This window comes from Salvelinus fontinalis, chromosome 3 (assembly GCF_029448725.1).
Source record: "Salvelinus fontinalis isolate EN_2023a chromosome 3, ASM2944872v1, whole genome shotgun sequence".
Lineage (NCBI taxonomy): Eukaryota > Metazoa > Chordata > Actinopteri > Salmoniformes > Salmonidae > Salvelinus > Salvelinus fontinalis.
The window spans coordinates 53068296-53095302 of record NC_074667.1 but is presented as its reverse complement, the minus strand read 5'-3'; the positions used below and the strand labels follow the sequence as shown (position 1 = coordinate 53095302).

The following is a 27007-nucleotide window of genomic DNA, read 5'->3' as shown; positions in this document are numbered from 1 at the left end:
GGTGCGTGTCCTCAGCCCGGTACCACCAGTCCCGGCACCACGCATCAGGACTCCAGTGCGCTTCCAGAGTCCAGTACGTCCTGTTCCTGCTCCTCGCACTCGCCCTGAGGTGCGTGTCCTCAGCCCGGTACCACCAGTTCCGGCACCACGCATCAGACCTTCAGTGCGCTTCCACAGTACAGTACGACCTGTGCCTCTTCCCCGCACTCGCCCTGAGGTGCATGTCCTCAGCCCGGTACCACCAGTTCCGGCACCATGCATCAGGCTTCCAGTGCGCTTCCATAGTCCAGAGCTTCCGGCGACAGTACCCAGTCCAGAGCTTCCGGCGACAGTACCCAGGCCAGAGCTTCCGGCGACAGTACCCAGCCCAGGGTCTCCAGCGACGGTCCCCAGCCCGGGGTCTCCAGTGACGGTCCCCAGCCCGGGGTCTCCAGCAACGGTCTCCGGTCCGGGGCCTCCGGCAATGATCCGCAGTACATGATCCACGATCCGGATTTACAAAGGCGGAGGGATCAGTGTAAAGAGGGGGGGCGGCGTCCAGAACCAGAGCCGCCACCGAGGTTAGATGCCCACCTGGACCCTCCCCTATAAGTTCAGGTTTGCAGTCGGGAGTCCGCACCTTTTGGGGGGGGGGGGGGGGGGGTAATGTCACGCCCTGACCTTAGTTATATCTGTTTTCTTTATTATTTTGGTTAGGTCAGGGTGTGACGAGGGTGGGTATGCGTGTTTTGTATTGTCCAGGGTTTTTTGTATGTCTAGGGGTTTTGGGTAAGTCTAGGTATATGGAGGTCTATGGTGGCCTGAATTGGTTCCCAATCAGAGGCAGCTGTTTATCGTTGTCTCTGATTGGGGATCATATTTAGGTTGCCATTTTCCCTTTTGTTTTTGTGGGTTCTTATTCTATGTTTAGTTGCCTGTCTGCACTAGCCATATTAGCTTCACGGTTCATTTTGTTATTTTGTTCGTTTTGTTCAGTGTTCATTCTTTAAATAAAGAGGAATGTATGCTTATCATGCTGCGCCTTGGTCTCCTCCCTACGACGGCCGTGACACATATTCCTAGCACACAATGATTACATCAATCTTGTGACTCTACAAACTTATTGGATGCATTTGTTGTTTGTTTTGGTTGTGTTTCAGATTATTTTCTGCCCAATAGAAATTAATGGTAATGTATTGTGTCATTTGAGTCACTTTTATTGTAAATCACTTTTATTGTAAGTCACTTTTGTAAATCACTTTTATCTCTAAACACTTCTACATGAATGTGGATGCTACCATAATTTGGATAATCTTGAATAAATCGTGAATAATGATGAGTGAGAAAGTTGCAGACGCAAAAATATCATACCCCCCCAAAAAATGCTAACCTCCCATGTTATTGTTATGGTAAGATATTTGTGCTTCTGTAACTTTCCCAATATGGATGAAAATACCCTCAAATTAAAGCTGAAAGTATTCACTTTAACTTCATAGTCATTGTATAATTTCAAATTCCAAGAGAAGAAATACAGTAATAGAAAGACAACTGGATGGTTTTGAGTCATTCCCATTCCAAAGTGCAGAAAACAAAGATGTTCGAATGACTTTCTGTAACATCTTTTTCATATCATTACAGTTTCGAGAACTATTTTTTAACATTGGAATAATACAGATTTCTGTGCTATAGCAACATGAATGGGGCAACATACACTGAGTGTATAAAATATCAAGAATGCCTATCTTTCCATGGCATAGACTGACCAGGTGAATCCAGGTGAAAGCTATGAACCCTTATTTGTCACTTGTTAAATCCACTTCAATCAGTGTAGATGAAGGGGAGGAGACAGGTTAAATAAGGATTTTAAGTCTTGAGACAATTGAGACATGGATTGTGTATGTGTGGTATTCAGAGGGTGAATGGGCAAGACAAGATGTAAGTGCCTTTCAACGGGGTGTGGAAGTAGGTGCCTGGCGCACCGATTCGAGTGTCAGGAACTGCAACACTGCTAGGTTTTTCACACTCAACTGTTTCCTGTTTGTATCAAAAATGGTCCACCACACAAAGGACATCCAGCCAACTTGACACAACTGTGGGAAGGATTGGAGTCAACGGGAGGAGGGGGGTTCAACTCAATATTAGGAATACTCAGTGTAGATCATTTCTGTTCCATAAGCAAGTCTCTGATGTGCAGAACTGCTTCATTTGCTAGCAATTGAAAGGAGCCATTCAAAGGACAATGTAGAATATAAGGTCATCTTTTCAGTTTGTCTCAGCTGTTAACTGGATACTCCTGTTGTTCTTTATGAAATACTGCCTACAGACTACTCTAGGCCTACAGACCTAATGCAAATCTACCAAAAGTCTGGTGTTTGCAACAATATCCTGTTACCTGTATTTTAACTTTATTGTTGTTGATGTACAGTATGGAATGGTGTTTGCCTTCCTACTATAAAGTTGGTGGTTGTCTGTCTTCATTTGTGTCCATATATCACATTCCAACATCAAAGAAAGTGTTCAGGAAAACAAAGACCAAGACTGTTTTGCAGTCAGTCAGGTACAGTATGTTCCAACATACAGTAAGAAAGTTCGGGATTGGTGACCCCCCCACGGGACGGTTGAGCTAACGTGCTCTAATGTGATTAGCATGAGGTTGTAAGTAACAATAACATTTCCCAGAACATAGACATATCTGATATGGGCAGAAAGCTTAAATTCTTGTTAATCTAACTGCGCTGTCCAATTTACAGCAGCTATTACAGTGAAAGAATGCCATGCTATTGTTTGAGGAGAGTGCACAGTTGTGAACTTGAAAATGTATCAATAAACCAATTAGGCATATTTGGGCAGACTTGATACAACATTTTGAACAGAAATGCAATGGTTCATTGGATCAGTCTAAGACATTGCACATACACTGCTAAATTGCACCTCCTAAACTGGAATAACACATTGTGGCCTTTCTCTTGCATTTCAAAGATGATGGAACAAAAAACACAACAAATAATTAATGTTTCTTTCTTTGTATTGTCTTTTACCAGATCTAATGTGTTATATTCTCCTACATTGATTTCACATTTACACAAACATCAAAGTGTTTCCTTTCAAATGGTATCAAGAATATGCATATCCTTGCTTCAGGTCCTGAGCTACAGGTAGTTAGATTTGGGTATCTTAAGAGGTTATTAAAAATCACTGATATTTTCTTATCATATCGTTATCCTAAGGACTAGGCAGTCAGCCCTGTGGGCAGGTAAGGTCTACCAGGTAAGGTCTACACCTAGGCCCATACAATGTGTAGGCTACAACTCTGTAATTACAGTAGCTGACTAGCTGCTTATGTAGGATAACATAAGGTCATATGATATACAGTGCATTCGGAAAGTATTCAGACCTCTTCCCTTTTTCCACATTTTGTTACGTTACAGCCTTATTCTAAAATGGATAAAATATTATTCATTAATCTACACACAATACCTCATAATGACAAAAAAAACAGGTTCTTAGAAAATGTTGCTTACTTATTAAAAATACAAAACTGAAATACTTTACATACATAAGTATTCAGACCCTTTGCTATGAGACTTGCAATCGAGCTCAGGTGCATCCATTTTCCATTGATCCTCCTTGAGATGTTTCAACAACTTGATTGGAGTCCACCTATGGTAAATTCAATTGGTTGGACATGATTTGGAAAGGGACAAACCTGTCCATTTAAGGTCCCACAGTGACAGTGCATGTCAGAGCAAAAACCAAGCCATGAGATTGAAGGAATTGTCCATAGAGCTCTGAGACAGGATTGTGTTGAGGCACAGATCTGGGGAAGTGTACCAAAAAACATCTGCAGCATTGAAGGTCCTCAAGAACACAGTGGACTCCATCATTCTTAAATGGTAGATGTTTGGTACCACCAAGACTCTTCCTAGAGCTGGCCGCCCGGCCAAACTGAGCAATCGGGGGAGAAGGGCCTTGGTCAGGGAGGTGACCAAGAACCCAATGGACAGAGCTTCAGAGTTCCTCTGTGGCAATGGGAGAACCTTCCAGAAGGACAACCATCTCTGCAGCACTCCACCAATCAGATATTTATGTTAGAGTGGCCAGACGGTAGCCACTCCTCAGTAAAAGGCACATGACAGCCCTCTTGGAGTTCGCCAAAAGGCACCTCAGACCATGAGAAACAAGATTCTCTGGTCTGATGAAACCTAAATTTAACTCTTTGGCCCGAATGCGAAATGCCACGTCTGGAGGAAACCTGGCAACATCCCTACGGTGAAGCATGGTGGTGGCAGCATCATGCTGTTGGGATGTTTTTCAGCGGCAGGGACTGGGAGACTAGTCAGGATCGAGGGAAAGATGAACGGAGCAAAGTACAGAGAGATCCTAGATGAAAACCTGCTCCAAAGCACTCAGGATCTCAGACTGGGGAGAAGGTTCACCTTCCAACTGGACAATGACCCTAAGCACACAGCCAAGACAACGCCGGAGTGGCTTTGAGACAAGTCTCTGTTTGTCCTTGAGTGCTCCAGCCAGAGCCCGGACTTGAACCGGATCGAACATCTCTGTGTAGACCTGAAAATAGTTGTGCAGCGACACTCCCCATCCATCTGACAGAGCTTGAGAGGATCTGCAGAGAAGAATGGGAGAAACTCCCCAAATACAGGTGTGCAAAGCTTGTAGTGTCATTCCCAAGAAGACTATTTAAAATATATATATATATATTTCACCTTATTTAACTAGGCAAGTCAATTAAGAACAAATTATTTTTTACAATGACAGCTGTAATCGCTGCAATAGGTGCTTAAACAAAGTACTGAGTAAAGGGTCTGAATACTTATGTAAATGTGATATTTTTGTTTATAATTTTCTAAAAGTTTTTTAAAAATTCTGAAAACCTGTTTTCTTTAATGGCATTGTGTGTAGATTGATGAGAGGGAAAAAACGATTCAATCCATTATAGAATAAGGCTGTTAAATAACAAACTGTGTAAAAAAGTCAAGGGGTCTGAATACTTTCCGAATGTGGGAACAAATTATCAAAGCCCAAAGCGTTAAATGTGTGTATGTTTTTCATAAATGTGAAGTCAATCTGGTTTGAGGGATACTGACACGGTTGACCAATGAATCACCACAATAGTCCGGTCTGTTCTATTAGACTGATTATCTAGAGGCGGGAGGAATGGGCGGCGGCAGCTAAGGTACTTCCCGCCCCGTGGGTGTGTTTAACGCAAGTGTAGGCATTGCATCCACCTGCCAACGCGTTTCCCCAGCAGTCAGGAGCGAATACACTTTTACCAGGAACACTTTATGCGTGTATAGACGACTTTCAGACAAAGAGGAATACTTAAAATTGTCTGTTTTCCGGGATCTGTCACATTGGACTTGTCACAACTCGTCATTAAACTTTCACAAAATTGATTTGGAGAGACGTTTTCAGCTGCTCCTCGTGAGCATTGTACTGGGCAGCAATAAACACACCGGGCTCAGGTGTATCTCTAAAGACTGTCCTGCAACGGCACTCGGATCTTATACATTTTAAACTTGGAGACGAGAGGCGAAAGATTTCGTGGAATTCTGTTGGTTTTTTCGATGACTTATAAAGTTGGACTTGGACTCAAAATTATTTGTGGAGAGTAAAGTGACAATCAGGTAATTATTCATAACGTTACCCTTACGAAAAAAGATTGCAGTCTGGGTGCATTATAACTGTAGTACACTGCAGTTAGAGTGAATCATTACTGCAGTGTGCTGCAAATACTGCGTCCAAAATAAAACATGTTTACTCTACTGTACTACAGTTATAACTGCAGTGTAACTGTAGTTAGTGCAATATAACTGCAGTTCAACTGCGTCCAAAATACCACAGTCGACTCCAGTTACTGCACCTTTGCATTCAAACAGCCTACAATGTGCACACAGCACTGACATTATTTACTGGTGGGTTACATCTGACATGTTGCTCCAAAAGAGCTGTGGCAAAATGGGTGTAATAAGTTCTGTACTGGCATACAACTGTTACATGTTGTTGATTAGGCTTAGCCTGTATGAACAACAGCTTAATGTGGGTAGTTAAATTAGGCTTTAATAATGAACATTTGAATTTAAGTGTGACAGCCAATGCTGGACACGTCGACTTTGTTATAAACGTGTATGTGTCAGTGAGTTTTACCATTTTTTAAATCTTTTTTTATTTAACCTTTATTTAACTAGGCATATCGGTCTTATTTACAATGAAGGCCTACCCCGGCCAAACCCGGATGACGGTGGGCCAATTGTGCTCAGCCCTATGGGACTCCCAATCACGGCCGGATGTGATACATCCTGGAATCGAACCAGGGACTGTAGTGACCCCTTTTGCACTGAGATGCAGTGCCTTAGACCACTGCGCCACTCGGGAGCCGTGCCATGCTTTAAAGGAGTTTTCTTTTTTTTCTGTGCTGGAACAACTAACGTTACCAGCTGCAGATCTATCTGACAAATTAGTAGCTTTATGTCGCACAACTCAACACAGGTAGTATTGATAATGAGTGTCTCCAGTTTTCAAAATAGCATAATATTTCAAAGATTGTTCACATTGATTCTGCAACAGCCTAGGTGTTTAGTCATCCACAAAGGTTATTTTGTCTCTGGTAAAAATGCACAAATCATTAGAAGCGCACACGTCTCTCTAAGAAAGCAATTTAGCATACCCACGCCCGAAAGAATGCAGAAAGTATGAAGTCCTAGTCTTAGATAACGATCCCAATAGCCCGCTGAATTTTCAAGCGCGGTTGCCGCTGGACCAAGCAGACAGAGGGTGAGTGGCTAAAAGCGAGTTTTAATAGTGGTCTTTAACGTCTTTCAGACAGTAAATCATGCTCAACGTGGCAATTGTCTTGATTCACGATACAGCAATAAGTAATGTTTGCTGTCAAAAACACATGCAAGTACTGAGAACAGACAATTAGGCAACACCTCTGACAAAATGCATTAACGAGGAACCGTCCACAATTATTTATTATTAAAGGCTAGTCTGTCGACATTTGAACAAAAGTGCCTATCTAATGTAAAAGTGATGACATGCCAATGAACCGATGGGGTGGTTGGGGGATGAGATGCCTTAATGTAGGTGTCATGTTTATTATACATTTTCGATCCTTTGATGAGAACCATGCCAAGGCTACTGAGCTTCATTCCTATATTTAGCTCTAACGAATTTATGTTTATGTTTTCAAGTGTAGGCCCACGCTATTACACTGCTATTACACTTGTTGCACTTCAAGAACATAAAGAGGAAGACATTGGATCTGGACCTGTTAGATCATTTAATCAAATTAGAATTCCTAGGATATTGTACAAATGGAAAATCATGCACGTCTGTGTGTAACAGTGTGTGTGTGTGTGTGTGTGTGTGTGTGTGTGTGTGTGTGTGTGTGTGTGTGTGTGTGTGTGTGTGTGTGTGTGTGTGTGTGTGTGTGTGTGTGTGCGTGCGTGCGTGTGTTGGTGTGTGTCTGTGTCTGTTGAAATGTCTGTTGAAATAGTTCATTGTTTAATTGAATTTGCTTGTGTGAAGGAATCACCCCCTGACTCAGAATAAACAGCTGCCCAGTTAACAAATTGTCCACAAATAGCTGAGGTTTGAACAGCTGGTTATACTCATAAATCCACCCTAACCAACCCGTTTGGTTAAAGGATCTCTTTTGAGCTGTAGGCTCTGGCCCCAGCTCTCCAGCAGTCCGCATGTTGTGTTTGTGGTTGAAGTACCCTTTACACTGTGCTCACTTGCAATCGCATGCAGAGTGCTTGTATAGCCATCAAAATGTAAACATTGTACATTGATGATGTGTATTCACTGAATCCAAGGTGCATGTGATGTCATAGCCCCCTGGGCTATGGGACACAGAAACTGCCTGTTACAGCTGAAGTAATAGCGCTATAGCTCCTTGGCTGTGGGAATCAGGATAATGTGAAGGTTGACAGTGTCCATAAGAGCAGGGCACTGTATCTATTAGATGGCATGAGCCTGTTGGCCAAGCCTGAACATCCATGGATCCGTGCTTTATTATGGTGCACATAACCACAGTGGCATCTGCCCTACAATGTTAAAGCCATGAAATAAGACTAATAATAAGACTTACCCTAGATTTTAGTTTGGCAGTTTTTTTGTTGTTGTATCAAGTCTAGGCAACACGTACTACCCTTAAAGAGGCAGTGCAGTCGAAACTTGATTTCCTGCGTTTTATATATATTTCCACACTATGAGGTTTGGAATAATACAGCTTGTTTGCATGGGTGTTTTTTTTGTTTTTGGAGTTAATAGGCCAATAACAAAGAGAGTTTGCCCTCCTCTCTGCCAATAACAGCCAGGTTTCAGGTTACATATCCCTCCCATTAGGCTCATCCAATTAGACCCCTCACTCAGGCCACGCCCAGACATTTCTAGCAAAATTCTTGCTTGAAAAATAGCTTTTTGCTAAGAAGGTATTTGTAACGCTTGTCGTGGTTGGAAGAAGAGGAGGACCAATGCGCAGCGTGGTAAGTGTCAATATTGTTTTAATATGAAATAATGAACACTGAACATAAACAAGAACACGACAAACGAACACTCCTGTATGGTGAAACAAAAACACAGAACAGAAAATAATCACCCACAACACACAATGAAAAACAGGCTACCTAAATCTGGCTCCCAATCAGAGACAACGACTGACACCTGCCTCTGATTGAGAACCATACTAGGCCAAACACATAGAAATAGAACAATAGAACAAAACATAGAAAAAACAACATAGAATGCCCACCCCAACTCACGCCCTGACCAAACTAAAATAAAGACATAACAAAGGAACTAAGGTCAGAACGTGACACTATTTTTGATTATTTTTTACCATTTAATTGAAAACAATCACAGTAAGGTACATAATTGTTACCCAGAAATGATTTGATATTGAGATAAAAATGGCTGCATTGGACCATTAATAAATCATGCAGTATTCTGCTTACCCTTTATAACTTGAGTGTATTGCTCATTCCTTTTAGGTATGGCTCCATTGCTACATTTGATCACAATGTTATTACAGTTTCAATCAACAATCCCAGTGGTTCTGGTAAGACTGGTTGATTTTATCTTCAATACTGTATTCTATTTTGTAGAGGTGAGATTACACCAGTGACACGATTTTTTTTTACTCTGGATTGTGTGAAGACAAGGTATAACCTTACATTAGGTGACTACATAATTACAGAGTAGTGCACAGGGTTTGTGATCTTGAAAGAGGAATGTGTTTGGTGGGACGGACTAGAAGATAACAGCATATTCTTGCACAAGAGGCAGGGAACAATGGAGGAGACCAGCTTGATTTTCCCATCATTTTGTCACGCATACATAAAGGTAAAATATGACTCTGGCCAAATGGAATTGGATTCTCTACTTTGGAAAGGTCCAATGGTGTAATCCCTAAACATCAGTGATGGAACATCAGATGCTCACAGCTCTCACAAAGAAGCTATCATCGTAAATACCACTGTGTAATACTTTTAGCAGCTACCGTTTTTCAGATGTTTAATTGTTGACCTCTTCTTTCCTCCAGTGTTCTGTGATTGTTCTTTACCTGGAGGTTGGTTCACCATGCTGTTGGCAGGTCTGTGGACGGTACACCTGCTCCTGGCCCTGGTTGTCGGGGCTCTGTGCAATCACAACATCAACGACCCTCATGCTTCACCCCGCGTCTTCATCTCCTTCAAAGGTGAGAAGCAAACATCTCTGGTCTACCCCCTAGTGGTTTCTATCTGGAGTCTTGAATTCATGTAGTTCTCTCCTCTAATAGCTTCCTCCCGTTGTGTGGCATCATTAAAAGAATCACCGCATTTTCTGTTTTCTACTGCTCTGCACTGAGTGTGCACCCTTTGTTTGACTGATGATATCATAATCAGATAAATGGGATGATTCTGGCCTTGATAAGTGCTCTAGATTCCATAGGAAGAACTTACAGCATAGTCATGAGTCATGTTGCACCGCAGATCCGTCATAGTGACCACTAACAAATCATGCGATTCTAATTTGCTTCCTCTCTTAAACATTCTGGCAGGATCATTCTCAGCAACTGCTTCCACTTTACTATATTGAACGAATAATTAAAAACATAAACAAAGGAGGAAAAAAAGCTTACAATTGAGGTTAACAAAGACAACAGTATATTTTTTAGAACAATTTTCCCTCTGATACAGAATGCTAGTTATAAAGTGTCCTTGAATCAACATGATTACATTCTCTGATGTTTTTGTAATGGAGAAGGAACAGTCTAAAGGTGAAAGTGATGCATTAAAAAGACTTTGCCTGTAGAATATTAGCATGTAATGATAACACTATCATGATCATTATCAGATCAGGGGTCCCTCTACAGAATGACACATCTCAGGGCTTTGTTCATACACTTCAGTGGCCATGTAGATGAGGTGGGGTAGGGCTTGGGGGTTGTGGTGTTTGGAGGGAGCAGGTATTACTGAGATCAAATTGCCTAGTTCAACCAAGCAGAGCGCTGTTTGTCCCTAAGGTCTGTCCCTTTCTCCAATCTAGCCTACGATTAGCAGCCGTAGCAGCGCTAAGGGACTGAGCAGTGCCCCTGTTTGCTTTGGCTTCACTAGCCCAGGACTCCTGGGCTGGCACAGTTCAATATTAAAGGTTCTTTCCCTCTTTAATCAAGTCAGATTTAACACATCACTGAACACGTATCCAGAGCTCAGCATTTCTTTCATTCTTTTTCCCCCAAATATCAATATACCCAGTTCTCTAGTTGAATATCTTCAAATATATTGCTTTTACTCGACTGCATCAACAAAGTTGGTCTTTTCGTTTTTCGGTTGATTGTTTTTCTCAGAATGGATTTTTTTTTAATTATTTACAATATTCTCAGAAGTGTGTCGTTTGAAATTGTGGCCTGCTCTTTATTCACCTGCAATACTTTTTTGGCAAATCCAGCAGTATTGTTTGCTGATGAGCAGACACAGAGGAGAACCTGGCTCTCTTGCTTACCTGTTTGTTTTGCTACCCAGTCATGATGCAGTTCACAGTCTACTGAGTCTGCTTTTCTCCTAAGCTCTGGAGAGAGCCTTTTCCCCCTTCAATATTGTGATTCACCCACTTAATTGCTTTTCTAGTACCTTGTAAACCCCACATTGACAAAGCACCTGCACTTTCCACCTTGCATTATAGTGTTTTAATTATTCACTACAGTTTCAGTGATGCATTTACTATTGACTGGCGATGTAGGTTATTTTTATAGATCGTACTTACTAACTAGATTTTTAGCAACAAGTTTGAGATTTCTCTTTATGGCACCCTTTGATGTTTTGGCTATGGGCTTTGACACCATAACATTTATATTGCAGTGTAGGCTCCTCAGAGGAGGAAGGGGAGGACCAACCTCCTCAGTGAATTTCATAAAAAAATTGTAAAACATAAAAAACGTTACCCTTTTTAGATAAAACTATACAAAATATATTCACATCACCAAATAATTGATTAAAACATACTTTTTTGCAATGGAGGTCTACAGTAGCCTCAGCAGCAGTCTGTATCGTAGCACAACGGTCTAGCCGGAGAACAGATAGCTTTCGTCCTCCTCTGGGTACATTGAGTTCAATACAAAGCCTAGGAGGCCCATGGTTCTCACCCCTTTCATAGACTTACACAGTAAGTATGACAACTTCCGGAGGACGTCCTCCAATCTATCAGAGCTCTTGCAGCATGAACTGACATGTTGTGCACCCAATCAAAGGATCAGAGAATTTATCTAGTACTGAAAGCATAAGCTACAGCTAGCTAGCACTAAAGTGCATCAAATGTGGTGAGTAGTTGACTCAAAGAGAAAGACAATAGTTGAACAGTTTTGAACAAATTAATTTCTTCCTAAATGAAGGAGAAGCAAGAGAGAGAGAGATTTCATAATTTTGTTTCACTATCAGTTTCAAATCAAATCAAAGTTTATTTGTCACGTGCGCTGAGTACAACAGGTGTAGACCTTACAGTGAAGTGCTTACTTACAGGCTCTAACCAATAGTGCAAAAAAAGGTATTAGGTGAACAATAGGTAAGTAAAGAAATAAAACAACAGTAAAACGACAGGCTATATACGGTAGCGAGGCTATAAAAGTAGATACATACATACATACAGACACCGGTTAGTCAGGCTGATTGAGATAGTATGTACATGTAGATATGGTTAGTGACTATGCATATGTGATGAACAGAGAGTAGCAGTAGCGTGAAAGAGGGGTTGGCGGGTGGTGGGTGGCGGGAAACAATGCAGATAGCCTGGTTAGCCAAGGTGCTGGAGCACTCGTTGATCAGCCCAATTGAGGTAGTATGTACATGAATGTATAGTTAAAGTGACTATGCATATATGATAAACAGAGAGTAGCAGCAGCATAAAAGAGGGGTTGGGGGGGGCACACAATGCAAATAGTCCGGGTAGCCATTTGATTACCTGTTCAGGAGTCTTGTGGCTTGGGGGTAAAAACTGTGGAGAAGCCTTTTAGTCCTAGACTTGGCACTCCGGTACCGCTTGCCATGCGGTAGTAGAGAGTACAGTCTATGACTGGGGTGGCTGGGGTCTTTGACAATTTTTAGGGCCTTCCTCTGACACCGCATGGTGTAGAGGTCCTGGATGGCAGGAAGCTTGGCCCCAGTGATGTACTGGGCCATACGCACTACCCTCTGTAGTGCATTGCGTTCAGAGGCCGAGCAATTGCCATACCAGGCAGTTATGCAACCAGTCAGGATGCTCCCGATGTTGCAGCTGTAGAACCTTTTGAGGATCTCAGGACCCATGCCAAATCTTTTTAGTTTCCTGATGGGGAATAGGCTTCTTGGTGTGTTTGGACCATTCTAGTTTGTTGTTGATGTGGACACCAACGAACTCGAAGCTCTCAACCTGCTTCAATTCAGCCCCGTCGATGAGAATGAGTTTAGCCTACTCAAACACCCTGCTTAAACAGAGGGATGCTATGTTAGCTAGCTGGCTATGACTATCCAACACACCACTGAAAGTCTTCCAGGTCAAGGTAAGATTTTGGTTTGACTAATTTATTGCCACTGGGCCCCGCCGGTGTATGTGCTAAACTGCTTACTGACTGTACACTGTAACGTTACTGCTTGATTCTAGGTGGTTTACTAATGCATTAGTTATATTAGCTATGTTGAGTATGACATTAGCTAATATGGTGATAATGATGTAGGCTGTGTGTAGCGGTTATGATATGGTTTGGCTTGGAAAGGTTTTTTCGCCTGGTCACATACAGCTGATGTGTTGTGCATTGAAGTTCACAAGCAAAGGGATAAGGTGAGAGGAGTCGAATGCATTGATGCAAGAAAAAATAAAACGCGGCTGCTATGAAAGTGAACTGTGTTTACGCTTTATCAGGGGTGTATTTATTGTGCCTGTTATGTTAAAAACTTTCTTAAACGGAAGCAAGCAGAACAAAACGGGAATAAGCATACCTGAATTTGTCCAATAGAAACTCTTGTTTGCAACTGTTGGACTAATGATTATACCCTAGATCAGTTAGATACAGGCAAGAGTGTGCAAGACGGTATTGAATGTGTGCACCTACGTTTTAAACTTTAATTCAAAGCCTAGGTTGTAGCAACCTCATCATGGTTATAGGAAAATTGTAATATCTTGTAGTAGCCTAAACCTATCGCTGTTACATTGAACTGTGTGAATGGAATATGAATTACAGTCATCCAAAATGCCGTCCTCCCTCATCTTAAACGGCATCGACTGCCACTGTTATATTGATATATTTTTATGTATAATATGCTCATTATGAAAGTGCCGTATAATGGTGCTGTATCATATTAAACGTATCCCAAATTAAAAACTTTAAGCTGACATCCCTTCTTGGTTATTTAATGGTCTGGTCTCTAACTATTGTGAGGTTGGTTGCTTGCCAAAACCTGCTTACTCTGCTGCTCCCGAGAAGCGCTAAGGACCGTGACCTCTTACACAAGAGGCCCTCACTTCCCCATTAAACAGGTCGTACCTACGTGGAGAGTAAATCAAGAACCTCTTAATTGTTTTTTTCTTTCTACTTTAGTGAAATGCTTCCCCAGAGAACTTCACCTACAGATGCAGGCTTTTCATATGATCACTCTTTTGTTGCTGAGAATTGTCCTTCACTTAAGGAAATGCAGATGAGCTTCGTGATTTACATAAATTCACAGAAAACCAGCACTAACACATGGTTATATTAACATGATTGCACTTTTCATGTAGCCTACTTTTATCCAGCTAATTGCTTAACCACCTATCAAGCAACATTATGGACTACATGTTTAAATTCTGTTGCTGCAGGATTATTTCGCTACGACAATACTGGTGGAATTAACATCCTACATATCTATGATGCAGTCTGGTCTGGCCTACTGACTGAGTGTCAATTATATGCAGCCAAATGTGGAGCATGAAGCTCTGCTTTTGTAATTAAGAAAACGTTCAGCATTAGTATGTCTCAAGATTTTCACTCTAAAGCTTGAATGTTAGAAAGGTTTACGTATTGCACAAATGGTATGTTTTGGAGCTAAATCTTTTGAACCACAATAGTGAGGATATTTCAAGTCTAGCCATCATCTGTAGCCGGTGAAAGCATGAGGTAAGAGCCTTGAAAGGGTAGACTTCAGTCAGGCTTATCACTGTCTCCTGCCCTGCACGATCACAGCCAGGGTGAAGGACTTTGATAGCCAGAGCTGTGAAGTCCGCTTCAGTAAGGAAAGCTAATAGGAATCTGTGTAATCAATACCTCACAGCTCATTTAAATGGCCAACCTAACTTAGGCATAAAGAGAAGTGAGTCGCCATAGATAATCAATTGCACTCTATGGGGGTAGCTCAGACAAGACTGCTGTCGCCAACAATCCCCAAGAGGGGAATGTCTCCACCCGTCTACCCCCATAAGTCAGACTCTACCTGGAAAACTGGAGAATAAAGTGAATTATACTGAACAAAAATATAAATGCAACATGTAAAGTGTTCATGAGCTGAAATAAAATATCTCAGAAATGTTCCATACGCACGAAACTATTATTTCTCTCAAATGTTGTGCACAAATTTGTTTACATCCCTGTTAGGGAGCATTTCTTCTTTGCCAAGATAATCCATCCACCTGACAGGTGTGGCATATCAATAAGCTGATTAAACAGCGTGATCATCAATTCAAATCAAATTTTATTTGTCACATACACATCAAATCAAATCAAATTTATTTATAAAGCCCTTCTTAAATCAGCTGATATATCAAAGTGCTGTACAGAAACCCAGCCTAAAACCCCAAACAGCAAGCAATGCAGGTGTAGAAGCACGGTGGCTAGGAAAAACTCCCTAGAAATGCCAGAATCTAGGAAGAAACCTAGAGAGGAACCAGGCTATGAGGGGTGGCCAGTCCTCTTCTGGCTGTGCCAGGTGGAGATTATAACAGAACATGGCCAAGATGTTCAAATGTTCATAGATTACCAACAGGGTCAAATAATAATAATAATCAAAGTGGTTGTCGAGGGTGCAACACATGGTTTGCAGATGTTAATGCGAGTGTAGTGAAATGCTTGTGCTTCTAGTTCCGACCATGCAGTAATATCTAACAAGTAATCTAACAATTTCACAACAACTACTTTATACACACAAGTGTAAAGGAATGAATAAGAATATGTACATAAAGATATATGAATGAACGATGGCCGAACGGCATAGGCAAGATGCAGTAGATGGTATAGAGTACAGTATATACTTATGAGATGAGTAATGTAGGGTATGTAAACATTATATAAAGTGGCATTGTTTAAAGTGGCTAGTGATACATTTATTACATACATTTTTCCTTATTAAAGTGGCTAGAGATGAGTCAGTATGTTGGCAGCAGCAACTCAAAGTTAGGGATGGCTGTTTAACAGTCTGATGGCCTTGAGATAGAAGCTGTTTTTTAGTCTCTCGGTCCCCACTTTGATGCACCTGTACTGACCTCGCCTTCTGGATGATAGCGGGGTGAACAGGCAGTGGCTCAGGTGGTTGTTGTCCTTGATGATCTTTTTGGCCTTCCTGTGACATCGGGTGGTGTAGGTGTCCTGGAGGACAGGTCGTTTTCCCCCGGTGAAGCGTTGTGCAGACCTCACTACTCTCTGGAGAGCCTTACGGTTGTGGGCGGAGCAGTTGCCGTACCAGGCGGTGATACAGCCAGACAGGATACTCTCGATTGTGCATCTGTAAAAGTTTGTGAGTGTCTTTGGTGACAAGCCAGATTTCTTCAGCCTCCTGAGGTTGAAGAGGCGCTGCTGCGCCTTCTTCACCACGCTGTCTGTGTGGGTGGACCATTTCAGTTTGTCCGTGATGTGTACGCCGAGGAACTTAAAACTTTCCACCTTCTCCACTACTGTCTCGTCGATGTGGATAGGGGGCTGCTCCCTCTGCTGTTCCCTGAAGTCCACGATCATCTCCTTTGTTTTGTCTCTAAACAGGTGCACCTTGTGCTGGGGACAGTAAAAGGCCATGCTAAAATGTTCAGTTTTGTCACACAACCCAATGCCACAGATATCTAAAATGTTGAGGGAGCATGCAATTGGCAGGCTGACTGCAGGAATGTCCACCAGAGCTGTTGCCAGAGAATTTAATATTAATTTCTGTACCAACGTTGTTTTTGATAATTTGACAGTACGTCCAACCGGCCTCACAACCGCAGACCACGTGTATGGCATCGTGTGAGGGCGAGCGGTTTGCTGATGTCAACTTGTGAATTGAGTGCCCATGGTGGTGGTGGGGTTATGGTATGGGCAGGCATAAGCTACAGACAACAAACACAATTGCATTTTATTGATGCCAATTTGAATGCGCAGAGATACCGTCATGAGATTCTGAGGCCCATTGTCGTGCCATTCATCCGCCGCCATCACCTCATGTTTCAGCATGATAATGTACAGCCCCATGTCGCAAAGATCTGTACACAATTCCTGGAAGCTGAACATTTCCCAGTTCTTTCATGGCATGCATACTCACCAGACATGTCACCCATTGAGCAGTTTGGGATGCTCTGGATCGATATGTACGAGAGTGTGTTCCAGTTCCTACCAATATCCAGCAACTTATCACAGTCATTGAAGAGGAGTGGGACAACAGGCCACAAACAACAGCCTGATCAACTCCATGCGAAGGAGATGTGTTGCGCTGCATGAGGCAAATGGTTGTCACACCAGAGACAGACTGGTTTTCTTATCCAAGACCCTACTTTTTTTTAAGGTATCTGTGACCAACAGATGCATATTTGTATTCCCAGTCCTGTGATATCCATAGATTAGGGCCTAATTTATTTATTTAAATTGACTGATTTCCTTATATGAACTGGCACTAAATAAAATCTTAGAAATTGTTGCATGACCTCTTGACTTTTTTCACATTTTGTTATGTTACAGCCTTATTCTAAAATGGATAAATACAAATACAAATCGCTTTAATCTACACACAGTACCCCATAATGACAAAGCGAAAACAGTTTTTTAGAATTTTTTGCCCCAATAAACTGAAAAAAACATCTTATTTACATAAGTATTCAGACGCTTTGCTATGAGACTCAAAATTGATCTCAGGTGCATCCTGTTTCCATTGATCATCCTTGAGATGTTTCTACAATCTGGATTGGAGTCCACCTGTGGTAAATTCTATTGACTGGACATGATTTGGAATTGCACACACCTGTCTATATACAGTTGACAGTGCATTTCAGAGCAAAAACCAAGCCATGAGGTCGAAGGAATTGTCCGTAGAGCTCTGAGACAGGATTGTGTCGAGGCACAGATCTGGGGAAGGGTACCAAAAAATGTCTGCAGCATTGAAGGTCCCCAGGAACACAGAGGCCTCCATCATTCTTAAATGGAAGAAGTTTGGAACCACCAAGAATCTATCTAGAGCTGGCCCCTCGGCCAAATTGAGCAATCGGGGAAGAAGGGTCTTGGACAGGGAGGTGACCACGAACCCGATGGTCACTCTGACAGAGCTCCAGAGTTCCTCTGTGGTGATGGGAGAACCTTCCAGAAGGACAACCATCTCTTCAGCACTCCACCAATCAGGCCTTTATCAGGCTAGAGGCTAGAGTGGCCAGACGGAAGCCACTCCTCATTAAAAGTCACATGACAGCCCGCTTGGAGTTTGCCAAAAGGCACCTAAAGGACTCTCAGACCATGAGAAACAAGATTCCCTGGTCTGATGAAACCTAGATTAAACACTTTGACCTGAATTCCAAGCGTCATGTCTGGAGGAAACCTGGCACCATCCCTACGATGATGCATGGTGGTGGTATCATCATGCTGTCGGTATGTTTTTCAGTGGCAGGGACTAGGAGATTAGGCAGGATCAAGGCAAAGATGAACGGAGCAAATTACAGAGATCCTTAATCAAAACATGCTCCAGAGCGCTCAGGACCTCAGTCTGGGACAAAGGTTCACCTTCCAACAGGACAATGACCCAAAGCACACAGCCAAGACAACACAGGAGTGGTTTCAGGACAAATCTCTGAATGTCTTTGAGTGGTCTAGCCAGACCCCGGACTTGAACCTGATCAAACATTACTGGAGAGACCTGAAAATAGCTGTGCAGCTCCCCATCCAACTTGACAGAGCTTGAGAGGATCTGCAGAGTGAATGGGAAAAACTCCCCAAATACATGTGTGCCAAGCTTGTAGTGTCATACCCAAGAAGACTCGAGGCTGTAATCGCTGCCAAAGGTGCTTCAATAAAGTAATGAGTAAATGGTCTGAAAACTTATGTAAATGTGATATTTTATTTCGTATAAATCTGTTTCACAGATTACCCGTGTTGTATTGCAGTTTGACAATACCCATGGAGAATGACAAATCATTTTTTGGAATAAATGCACTGATAGGCATTGCTCCAGGGACGCTTCTCCATTATGTTTTGGTATAGAATTCCCCTGCATGACAGATGAGCATAATCCTACTTTGTTGGCTCATATCCCCCCGCTGACATAATATAATACTATTATTAACTAGTAGTAATAGCTAGTAGTAATATATGCTGTTTAGCAGACACTTTTATACAAAGAGTCATGCGTGCATACATTTCTTTAGGTATGGGTGGGCCCTGGAATTGAACCCACTATCCTGGCGTTGCATCCGCCATGCTATACCAACTGAGCTACAGAGACATGTTATTGTTCAGCCATTATGGGTGATCCTTGCTTATGGCTCAGCCTTTTGAGGTTTTAAACCACATATGAACCCTGGCTACAGCTGTGCTGTTTAATACGTAGCTTACTATGACTCACTAAATACTCATTGTAGTCAAATAGAACGTCAGCTTTTGTTTATTGTTATTGTAAAACCATTGCATATGCTGTATGCATATGTTTACAGAAAGTGTGAGTTGTGAATAAAAGCCATTAGTGTCTATATTATCCCAGCAAGGCCTCTAGGACACAGGCTCTTTACATTTGTCTGCTAAGATAAGGAGGCAAGGTAAACTTAAGGTGAGAATAAACAAAGGCACAGGGTCAAGAGGTACCACAGTTGTAAATAACATGACAGGACCAGGGCTAGGTGGTGGTGACATGGACCTCCCCCGTTGTGTTTGCTGTTTCTATATTTTAGGCTATTTTTTCAATATTTTTGAAGTTATCTACCTGTACACATGTTCTCCCTCTCACCTTTTCCCTGGCGGGGTTAATGGAATTTGAAACAGTTGTTCTCAATTGTAGTAGGAATTATGGGGTATGGTGGGAATGCTTGGGAATGCTGTGACATCACATGGGATTACTCCCTTTTTGGCATCCAGGACCAAATCCACAAAGAGGAGCAGGATTGTTGGTCACTGTGACCACTGTGGTTGGGATCAGGAATACCATTGGTAGTTGTCTTAGAGCAGGAGGAAGCTTCACTGACTGACCACCGTGGTTGGGATCGGGAATACCATTGGTGGGTGTCTCAGAGCAGGAGGAAGCTACACTGACTGACTCCCCCGTCTTTCATTCACACTTCTCCTCTGCACCCTCCCCGTCCAGCCCGGAGGTAACAGCAGGCTTCTATTTTTACTCTCTGGCTCCGTCTTTCTGTCTATTTCGGATGCTGCCGGGGTTATAAACTTCCCTTCAGGGTTTAAAGCCCTGCACTCAGGACTTTCAATGCCCTCGAAGTACAGTAGTGTTGTATCTGTAATGTAAAGTGTTATTTTTCAGTGTGTTAACGCCGCAGAACCTGAACAACAACAGAGGAGAATTAGAAGCAGCTTAACTTCACTAGGGTAGGGGGCAGCATTCGGAATTTTGGATGAAAAGCGTGCCCAAATTAAACTGCCTGCTACTCAGCTAGATTATATGCTAGATTATGCATATAATTGCTAGATTTGGTTAGAAAACACTCTGAAGTTTCTAAAACTGTTTGAATGATATCTGTGAGTATACCAGAACTCATATGGCAGGCAAAAACCTGAGAAAAAATCCAACCAGGAAGTGGGAAATTTGAGGTTTGTAGTTTTTCAAGTCATTGCCAATCGAATATACAGTGTCTATGGGGTCATATTGCACTTCCTAAGGCTTCCACTAGATGTCAACAGTCTTTAGAACCTTGTTTGATGCTTCTACTGTGAAGGAGGGGGGAATGGGAGCTGAATGAGTCAGAGGTCTGCCAGAGTGGCATGAGCTGACCATGCGCGTTCACGTGAGAGTTAGCTTGCTTTCCATTGCATTTCTACAGACAAAGGAATTCTCCGGTTGGAACATTATTGAAGAATTATGATAAAAACATCCTAAAGATTGATTCTATACTTCGTTTGACATGTTTCTACGAACTGTAATATGACTTTTCGTCTGAACTTTCGCCTGGACTTGCCTGCGCTTCATGAGTTTGGATTGTGAGCTGAACGCGCAAACAAAAAGGAGGTATTTGGACATAAATTATGGACTTTATCGAACAAATCAAACATTTATTGTGGAACTGGGATTCCTGGGAGTGCATTCTGATGAAGACCATCAAAGGTAAGTGAATATTTATAATGCTAGTTCTGGCTTCTGTTGACTCCACAACATGGCGGATATCTGTATGGCTTGGTTTTGTGTCTGAGCGCTGTACTCAGTTATTGCATGGTGTGCTATTTCCGTAAAGTTTAAAAAAAATCTGACACAGCAGTTGCATTATAGAGAAGTGGATCTAAAATTCCATGAATAACAGTTGTATCTTTTAGCAATGTTTATAATGAGTATTTCTGTAAATTGATGTGGCTCTCTGCAAAATCACCGGATGTTTTGGAACTACTGAACATAACGCACCAATGTAAACTCAGATTTTTGGATATAAATATGAACTTTACCGAACAAAACATACATGTATTATGTAACATGAAGTCCTATGAGTGTCATCTGATGAAGATCATCAAAGGTTAGTGATTAATTCTATCTCTATTTCTGCTTTTTGTGACTCCTCTCTTTGGCTGGAAAAATGGCTGTGTTTCCTGTGACTTGGCTCTGACCTAACATAATCGTTTGGTGTGCTTTCGTCGTAAAGCCTTTTTGAAATCGGACTCTGTGGCTGGATTTACAACAAGTGTATCTTATAAATGGTGTAAAATACTTGTATGTTTGAGGAATATTAATTATGGGATTTCTGTTGTTTTGAATTCGGCGCCCTGCAGTTTCACTGGCTGTTGACGAGGTGGGACGCTAGCCCATTAATACCGTCCGTGCTGTTTACCAGTAGTTGTTTTCCTTTTTTTCCCCCTGGGTGTCAGTTCATCTTCCAGCTGATCCCCCAGTTGTTCCCTCTCACCGCCTCCACTAGTCAATGTTTACACCATTACAACATTCATACAGAACACAGACAGCAGCTCCATTGTTCATTTAGGAATACATTAGAGGACAGAGTTGGCTCATCCTGAACTCCTATTATCACTGCTGACCTGATTATAAATAACAGCATGTTACTGCTGTGGGAGGTTGCCTTTATTATCACTGGTGCCAACTGTTTGAATAAAATGTGTCGCAATGTGATTTCCTTTTAAACATCTGTAATAGCAGGGCCTATTGGCTGTGTGTATGAGGCTAATGCAACATGATCTACTCTACCAGGCAATCATTGCTTGCAGCTCCATGGACAGCTTCCAGTACATACCTGTCTCTCCCTGTTGCCCTGATTGTCATGGCACCTCAAGTGTTCACTTACAGCCACACCTTCACACTGTCTGACTGGGTCTTATCACTCCAATGGACCACAAGACGTGTTGTTGATCCTATGAAATCAGATCACATTCCCTTGTATCTGGCACAGATGACAACGTTTGGCTATATTGTCTAATTACATTTAGCAGGCCTTCCTGGTCTCTGTTGCAGTGGTGGAGAGGTAATGACTGACAAAGCATTAAAAACGCTATTACTCTGGCCCTGACCCAGACCTCAGTTTCCCCCCACAGCAGCTATACGTATTGAGAAATACTGTGCTCCACTAAATGTTAAGGCACATAGCGCCCATCTGTAATACAATTGTTAACTATTGAACATCGGCCGCTGGAGGCCAGTGGTTATATGGAAACACTGCCTGGTCTTTCCCTTCTCTCTGGACTGTAGGTTCGGATTCATAATACACTCATCAAGAGTCTCACTTCTGTCAGGAAAGCAAGTCTCACTGTGTCAGATGCATATTGTGTGTATACAAAAATGTGTGTGTGCATGTGTGTATGAGAGGCGGAGAGAGAGAGTGTTGAAGCTCTATGTTGTGAGGTCAGTAGATTGAGCTCTTGTGTTCCAAAATCAGTGTTAATCCTCCAGTGTGGTCCACATTACCCACAGAAGGGAGGGGAGGGTGGCATGATTCCCCCCATTACACCTGCTCCCTGACCGCACCCCCTTACCCCCTACCCCCTCGCCCCCTTACCTCCTCAGCCCTCACCCCCGCCCACGTCAGGTGGTAGAGGGGTTTGTGATCCCAGCAGGGTCACACGTGGGGGAGTGGTTCTGCACACACTGTCCTTAATCCAGTTGTAATATTGTGTCAGGGAATGATGATGCCACTTTCTCTCTCAAAATAAACATCACAGAGGTCACGATGTCATTTCATATCTGTGCCAGCCAGCCATTAGTACTGCACCTTTACTATCAGCTTCTGACTCCTCTGGATTTGGCAAATCTGTTCTGTTCACTCATCTTCATGTGTTGGTCATTAAAAGCACATTGTAGTTTTTATGACTGTCCATGAATTGCGGTCATTGTAGTGCAGGGTTATAGAATTGCTGTTATAGAATCTTGTCAGCTGGCACTTGAGTCTGCAAGTAGCTTACCTAAGGCCACGTGGCCATGTAGTTTTTAAGAGAATATGTATCAGAATTTACTTACTTAGGTGGTCCACCTTTTTTATGCTGATAAAGTGTTGGAGCTTCCCTCTGGAATCTATTTGGGTTAAATAAGAGTTAGCAGCGTTGATCAATGCGTGAACATCTGGGCCGAACTTCGGAATGATAGATGCTGATAAAGTCTCTTGTTGACACTTTCTGTCGCATTGTGTAATCTCTTGGGTGTCTGTGCACATGCACATGTGTGTGAGTGAGTGAGTGTGTGTGAGTGTGGTGTGTGTGTTTTTCATTAAGTGTGTAAACAGATTCTATGGAGGAACCGGAGACACAGGCAGGGTCAATCCCCACTGTGCTCGGCATGGAACTTAACTTGTAGCGGAAGGATTATTCTGGGGAGGGAAACTGAAGGTGACAGTGTATCGTCTAAATATAGTCCAGCCTGTCTCGGGGGTTCAGTTTCCTGGTGCCCTGCCCTCTCTCCCTCTCCCTCTCTCCTTCTCCCACTCCCTCTCTCCTTCTCCCACTCCCTCTCTCCCTCTCCCTCTCTCCTTCTCTCCTTCTCCCACTCCCTCTCTCCCTCTCCCTCCTTCTCCCACTCCCTCTCTCCTTCTCTCCTTCTCCCACTCCCTCTCTCCCTCTCCCTCTCTCCTTCTCTCCTTCTCCCACTCCCTCTCTCCTTCTCCCACTCCCTCTCTCCCTCTCCATCTCTCCTTCTCCCCTTCTCTCCTTCTCCCACTCCCTCTCTCCTTCTCCCACTCTCCCTCTCCCTCTCTCCTTCTCCCACTCCCTCTCTCCTTCTCCCACTCCCTCTCTCCTTCTCCCACTCCTTCTCTCCTTCTCCCACTCCCTCTTTCCTTCTCCCACTCCCTCTCTCCCTCTCTCTTTCTCTCCTTCTCCCACTCCCTCTCTCCTTCTCTCCTTCTCCCACTCCCTCTCTCCTTCTCCCACTTCCTCTCTCCTTCTCCCACTCCCTCTCTCCTTCTCCCACTCCCTCTCTCCTTCTCCCACTCCTTCTCTCCTTCTCCCACTCCCTCTCTCCTTCTCCCACTCCCTCTCTCCCTCTCTCCTTCTCCCACTCCCTCTCTCCTTCTCTCCTTCTCCCACTCCCTCTCTCCTTCTCCCACTTCCTCTCTCCTTCTCCCACTCCCTCTCTCCTTCTCCCACTCCCTATCTCCTTCTCCCACTCCCTATCTCCCACCCCCCCTCTCCTTCTCCCACTCCCTCTCTCCTTCTCCCACTCCCTCTCTCCTTCTCCCACTCCCTCTCTCCCTCTCCCTCTCTCCCTCTCTCCTTCTCCCTCTCCCTCTCTCCTTCTCCCACTCCCTCTCTCCTTCTCCCACTCCCTCTCTCTTTCTCCCACTCCCTCTCTCCTTCTCCCACTCTCCTTCTCCCACTCCCTCTCTCCTTCTCTCCCTCTCTCCTTCTCTCCTTCTCCCACTCCCTCTCTCCCTCTCCCTCTCCCTCTCTCCTTCTCTCCTTCTCCCACTCCCTCTCTCCTTCTCCCACTCCCTCTCTCCTTCTCCCACTCCCTCTCTCCTTCTCCCACTCCCTCTCTCCTTCTCCCACTCCCTCTCTCATTCTCCCACTCCCTATCTCCTTCTGCCACTCCCTCTCTCTTCCATTGACAAGGGAACAGCAGTAAATGCAAAGGGAGTGGAGTGTTTGGAATTCCTGGAGTGGCGATGGTGCTCTCTTTTAGCACACAAGGGAACCAAGCTGCAGTGTGTGTGGTGTTCCTTCCCTGGTGAGACTTTCACCTGTGGACATCCGCTGGGCTCGGGTTCCTGATTCTGTCAGAGCCCTGTCTTGATTGAAACCGAGGCCCAATGTTGTCTGTCTATCTGTCTGGCTCCTCTTTCATGGCCATGTTGTTGCATCTGTTGCTCCCTCGCAGTGTTGGAAAATACCATCTATCCAGATAATATGAATGACTTTTTCCCTATGGTACCAGACTAGTGGGGCCTGTACACCTTTGTTTTTATTTTAAAATACTCACTCACACAGTTTCACTCTTTATTCAACTAGAATAACAGAAAAGCAGAACCAGACCATCAATTAAAGCAGAGCAGAAACAATGTTAGCCTTTGATATTGTGAAGATTACACTGAGCCTCTTACAGAGAACATGCACAGACATTTGAAGGGTAAATGATGGCACATGTTCCAAATGAATGCTATTAAGACTGTACCTCATTGTTTCCTTTAATCAAAATGGTTGCTATGGTTTTCTTCAGTGGATACAGTTTTCTCAGAGCTGAATTCCAAGCAGTCTGCAAGCTAAGTCAGTCTACAGTACTCAGTGATGGCTTGTATGTAGACAGACTTGTGTAGAGAGCAAGTGATTTTATTCTCACAAAAAATACAATACAGAAATTGATAGATAATTGATAGTTTCCAGAAACAACCTTTCTTTCAGCACCAGCTTGTTGGGTTAAACTGAAGCAGTGAGACGAAACTGTCTTACAGACCCACAGGGTTTCACCCTTGAAGGTCACTCTTTTCTAGGTGGCATAATTGGCACTTCCTGTGGGATTTGGTGGCTTTTCTCACCAGTGAAAACAGAGCATTAGTGCTCACTGGATAAACAGGTCTAGAAATGTAGTATGGCTTTGTCCCGTTGTACACAACGCTCTGTTCTCAGATCGAGATCCAAACCACGGTGTATTCTTGGACGTGGCGCTGCCCCTGTGGAAGGTAAGATTTAGATGTCAGCGAGAATAATAGTACAGAGGGATTAGTTGTCTAATAATTCCCCCTAAACCTGAGCTGAGGCTGGAAGGCTACCTGAAAACAGAACCCCAGTGCAAGTGAGGCTATTATAACAGGATCATCTTAAAGGGCTCAGATTTACTGGAATGGTGGGGAAAAGCGAGAATGAGGGAGGGACAGACAGGGAGAGTGAGAGAGAAAGAGTGAGAGAGAAAGAGTGAGAGAGCCTGTATGCAGTGACCCAGACAGCTTGACTGAGCCATGACCTTCACAGGCTTCTTTGTCTCGTCATTTAGATACTGGGAGAACGCAGCTCCAGCTCTACTCCAACTCAAATTACCACAATGGCTCATGACAGCAGTCTAGTGCTTCCATAGATCAAGAGGCCGCACTGTACTGTACTGTACTGCACAGAGCACTGGAATTGGGGGGGGAGATGGCAATGCACTGGGAAAATTGTGAGGTGGCAATGAGTGTAGTGTTGGGGACAATATTCATGATGTGGTGATGGTGATACATTTTTATCATTTTTATCCTCCAACTGCTCACGGGAATCTCTCTCTCTGGTTCATTTGAGGATGAGAAGAAGATTGATGCATATCGCTCCTTGCTTTCATGGTAGCTACTTCTGTTGTTTTTACCAGTTAGTAATTGGCTAAATCTCAAACTTGTCTCTCTCTCTCTCTCTCAGCAGTATGGTGAGCATGTTAAGGGCCAAAAACATTATCCTCTGAAAATGTGTCCAGCTGGATTATCCATTTATTAGTTGATGTTTGTCATTATATTTCAGGAGTTATGCCACGTAACATGGGGTATGGACTTACCCCATACCCTATCTGTCGTAAACAAATAGGATGGTACAGCCCTCTTACATACATGTACACAACTCCTTTCTCACAAGAGGTCAGCTATGTGGGAGTTCCTCAGAAATGTCATACCAGAGGGCCTGAACCTGACTGAGGAGGTCAAGGGTCGCTCTTCCTCTCCTCTTCTGTCAGTTAGAGATTCTGTTACTGAGTTC

The 27007-nt window shown here is 43.2% G+C and overlaps 1 protein-coding gene across 4 annotated transcripts in view; it reads left to right on the top strand.

Annotated features, from left to right (window-relative positions):
• The first annotated feature begins 5207 nt into the window (after positions 1–5207).
• Positions 5208–27007, top strand: part of LOC129851114 (semaphorin-3F-like) — a 106887-nt gene continuing 85087 nt past the window's right edge. For 3 of the 4 annotated variants that reach the window (XM_055917385.1, XM_055917384.1, XM_055917387.1), the window contains exons 1-2: positions 5208–5624; positions 9545–9700. In XM_055917385.1, coding sequence (XP_055773360.1) covers positions 9583–9700 — 118 coding nt within the window. In that variant the 5' untranslated portion in view covers positions 5208–5624; positions 9545–9582. The remainder of the gene's footprint in view (positions 5625–9544; positions 9701–27007) is intronic. The other variant, XM_055917386.1, reaches the window with a different exon arrangement.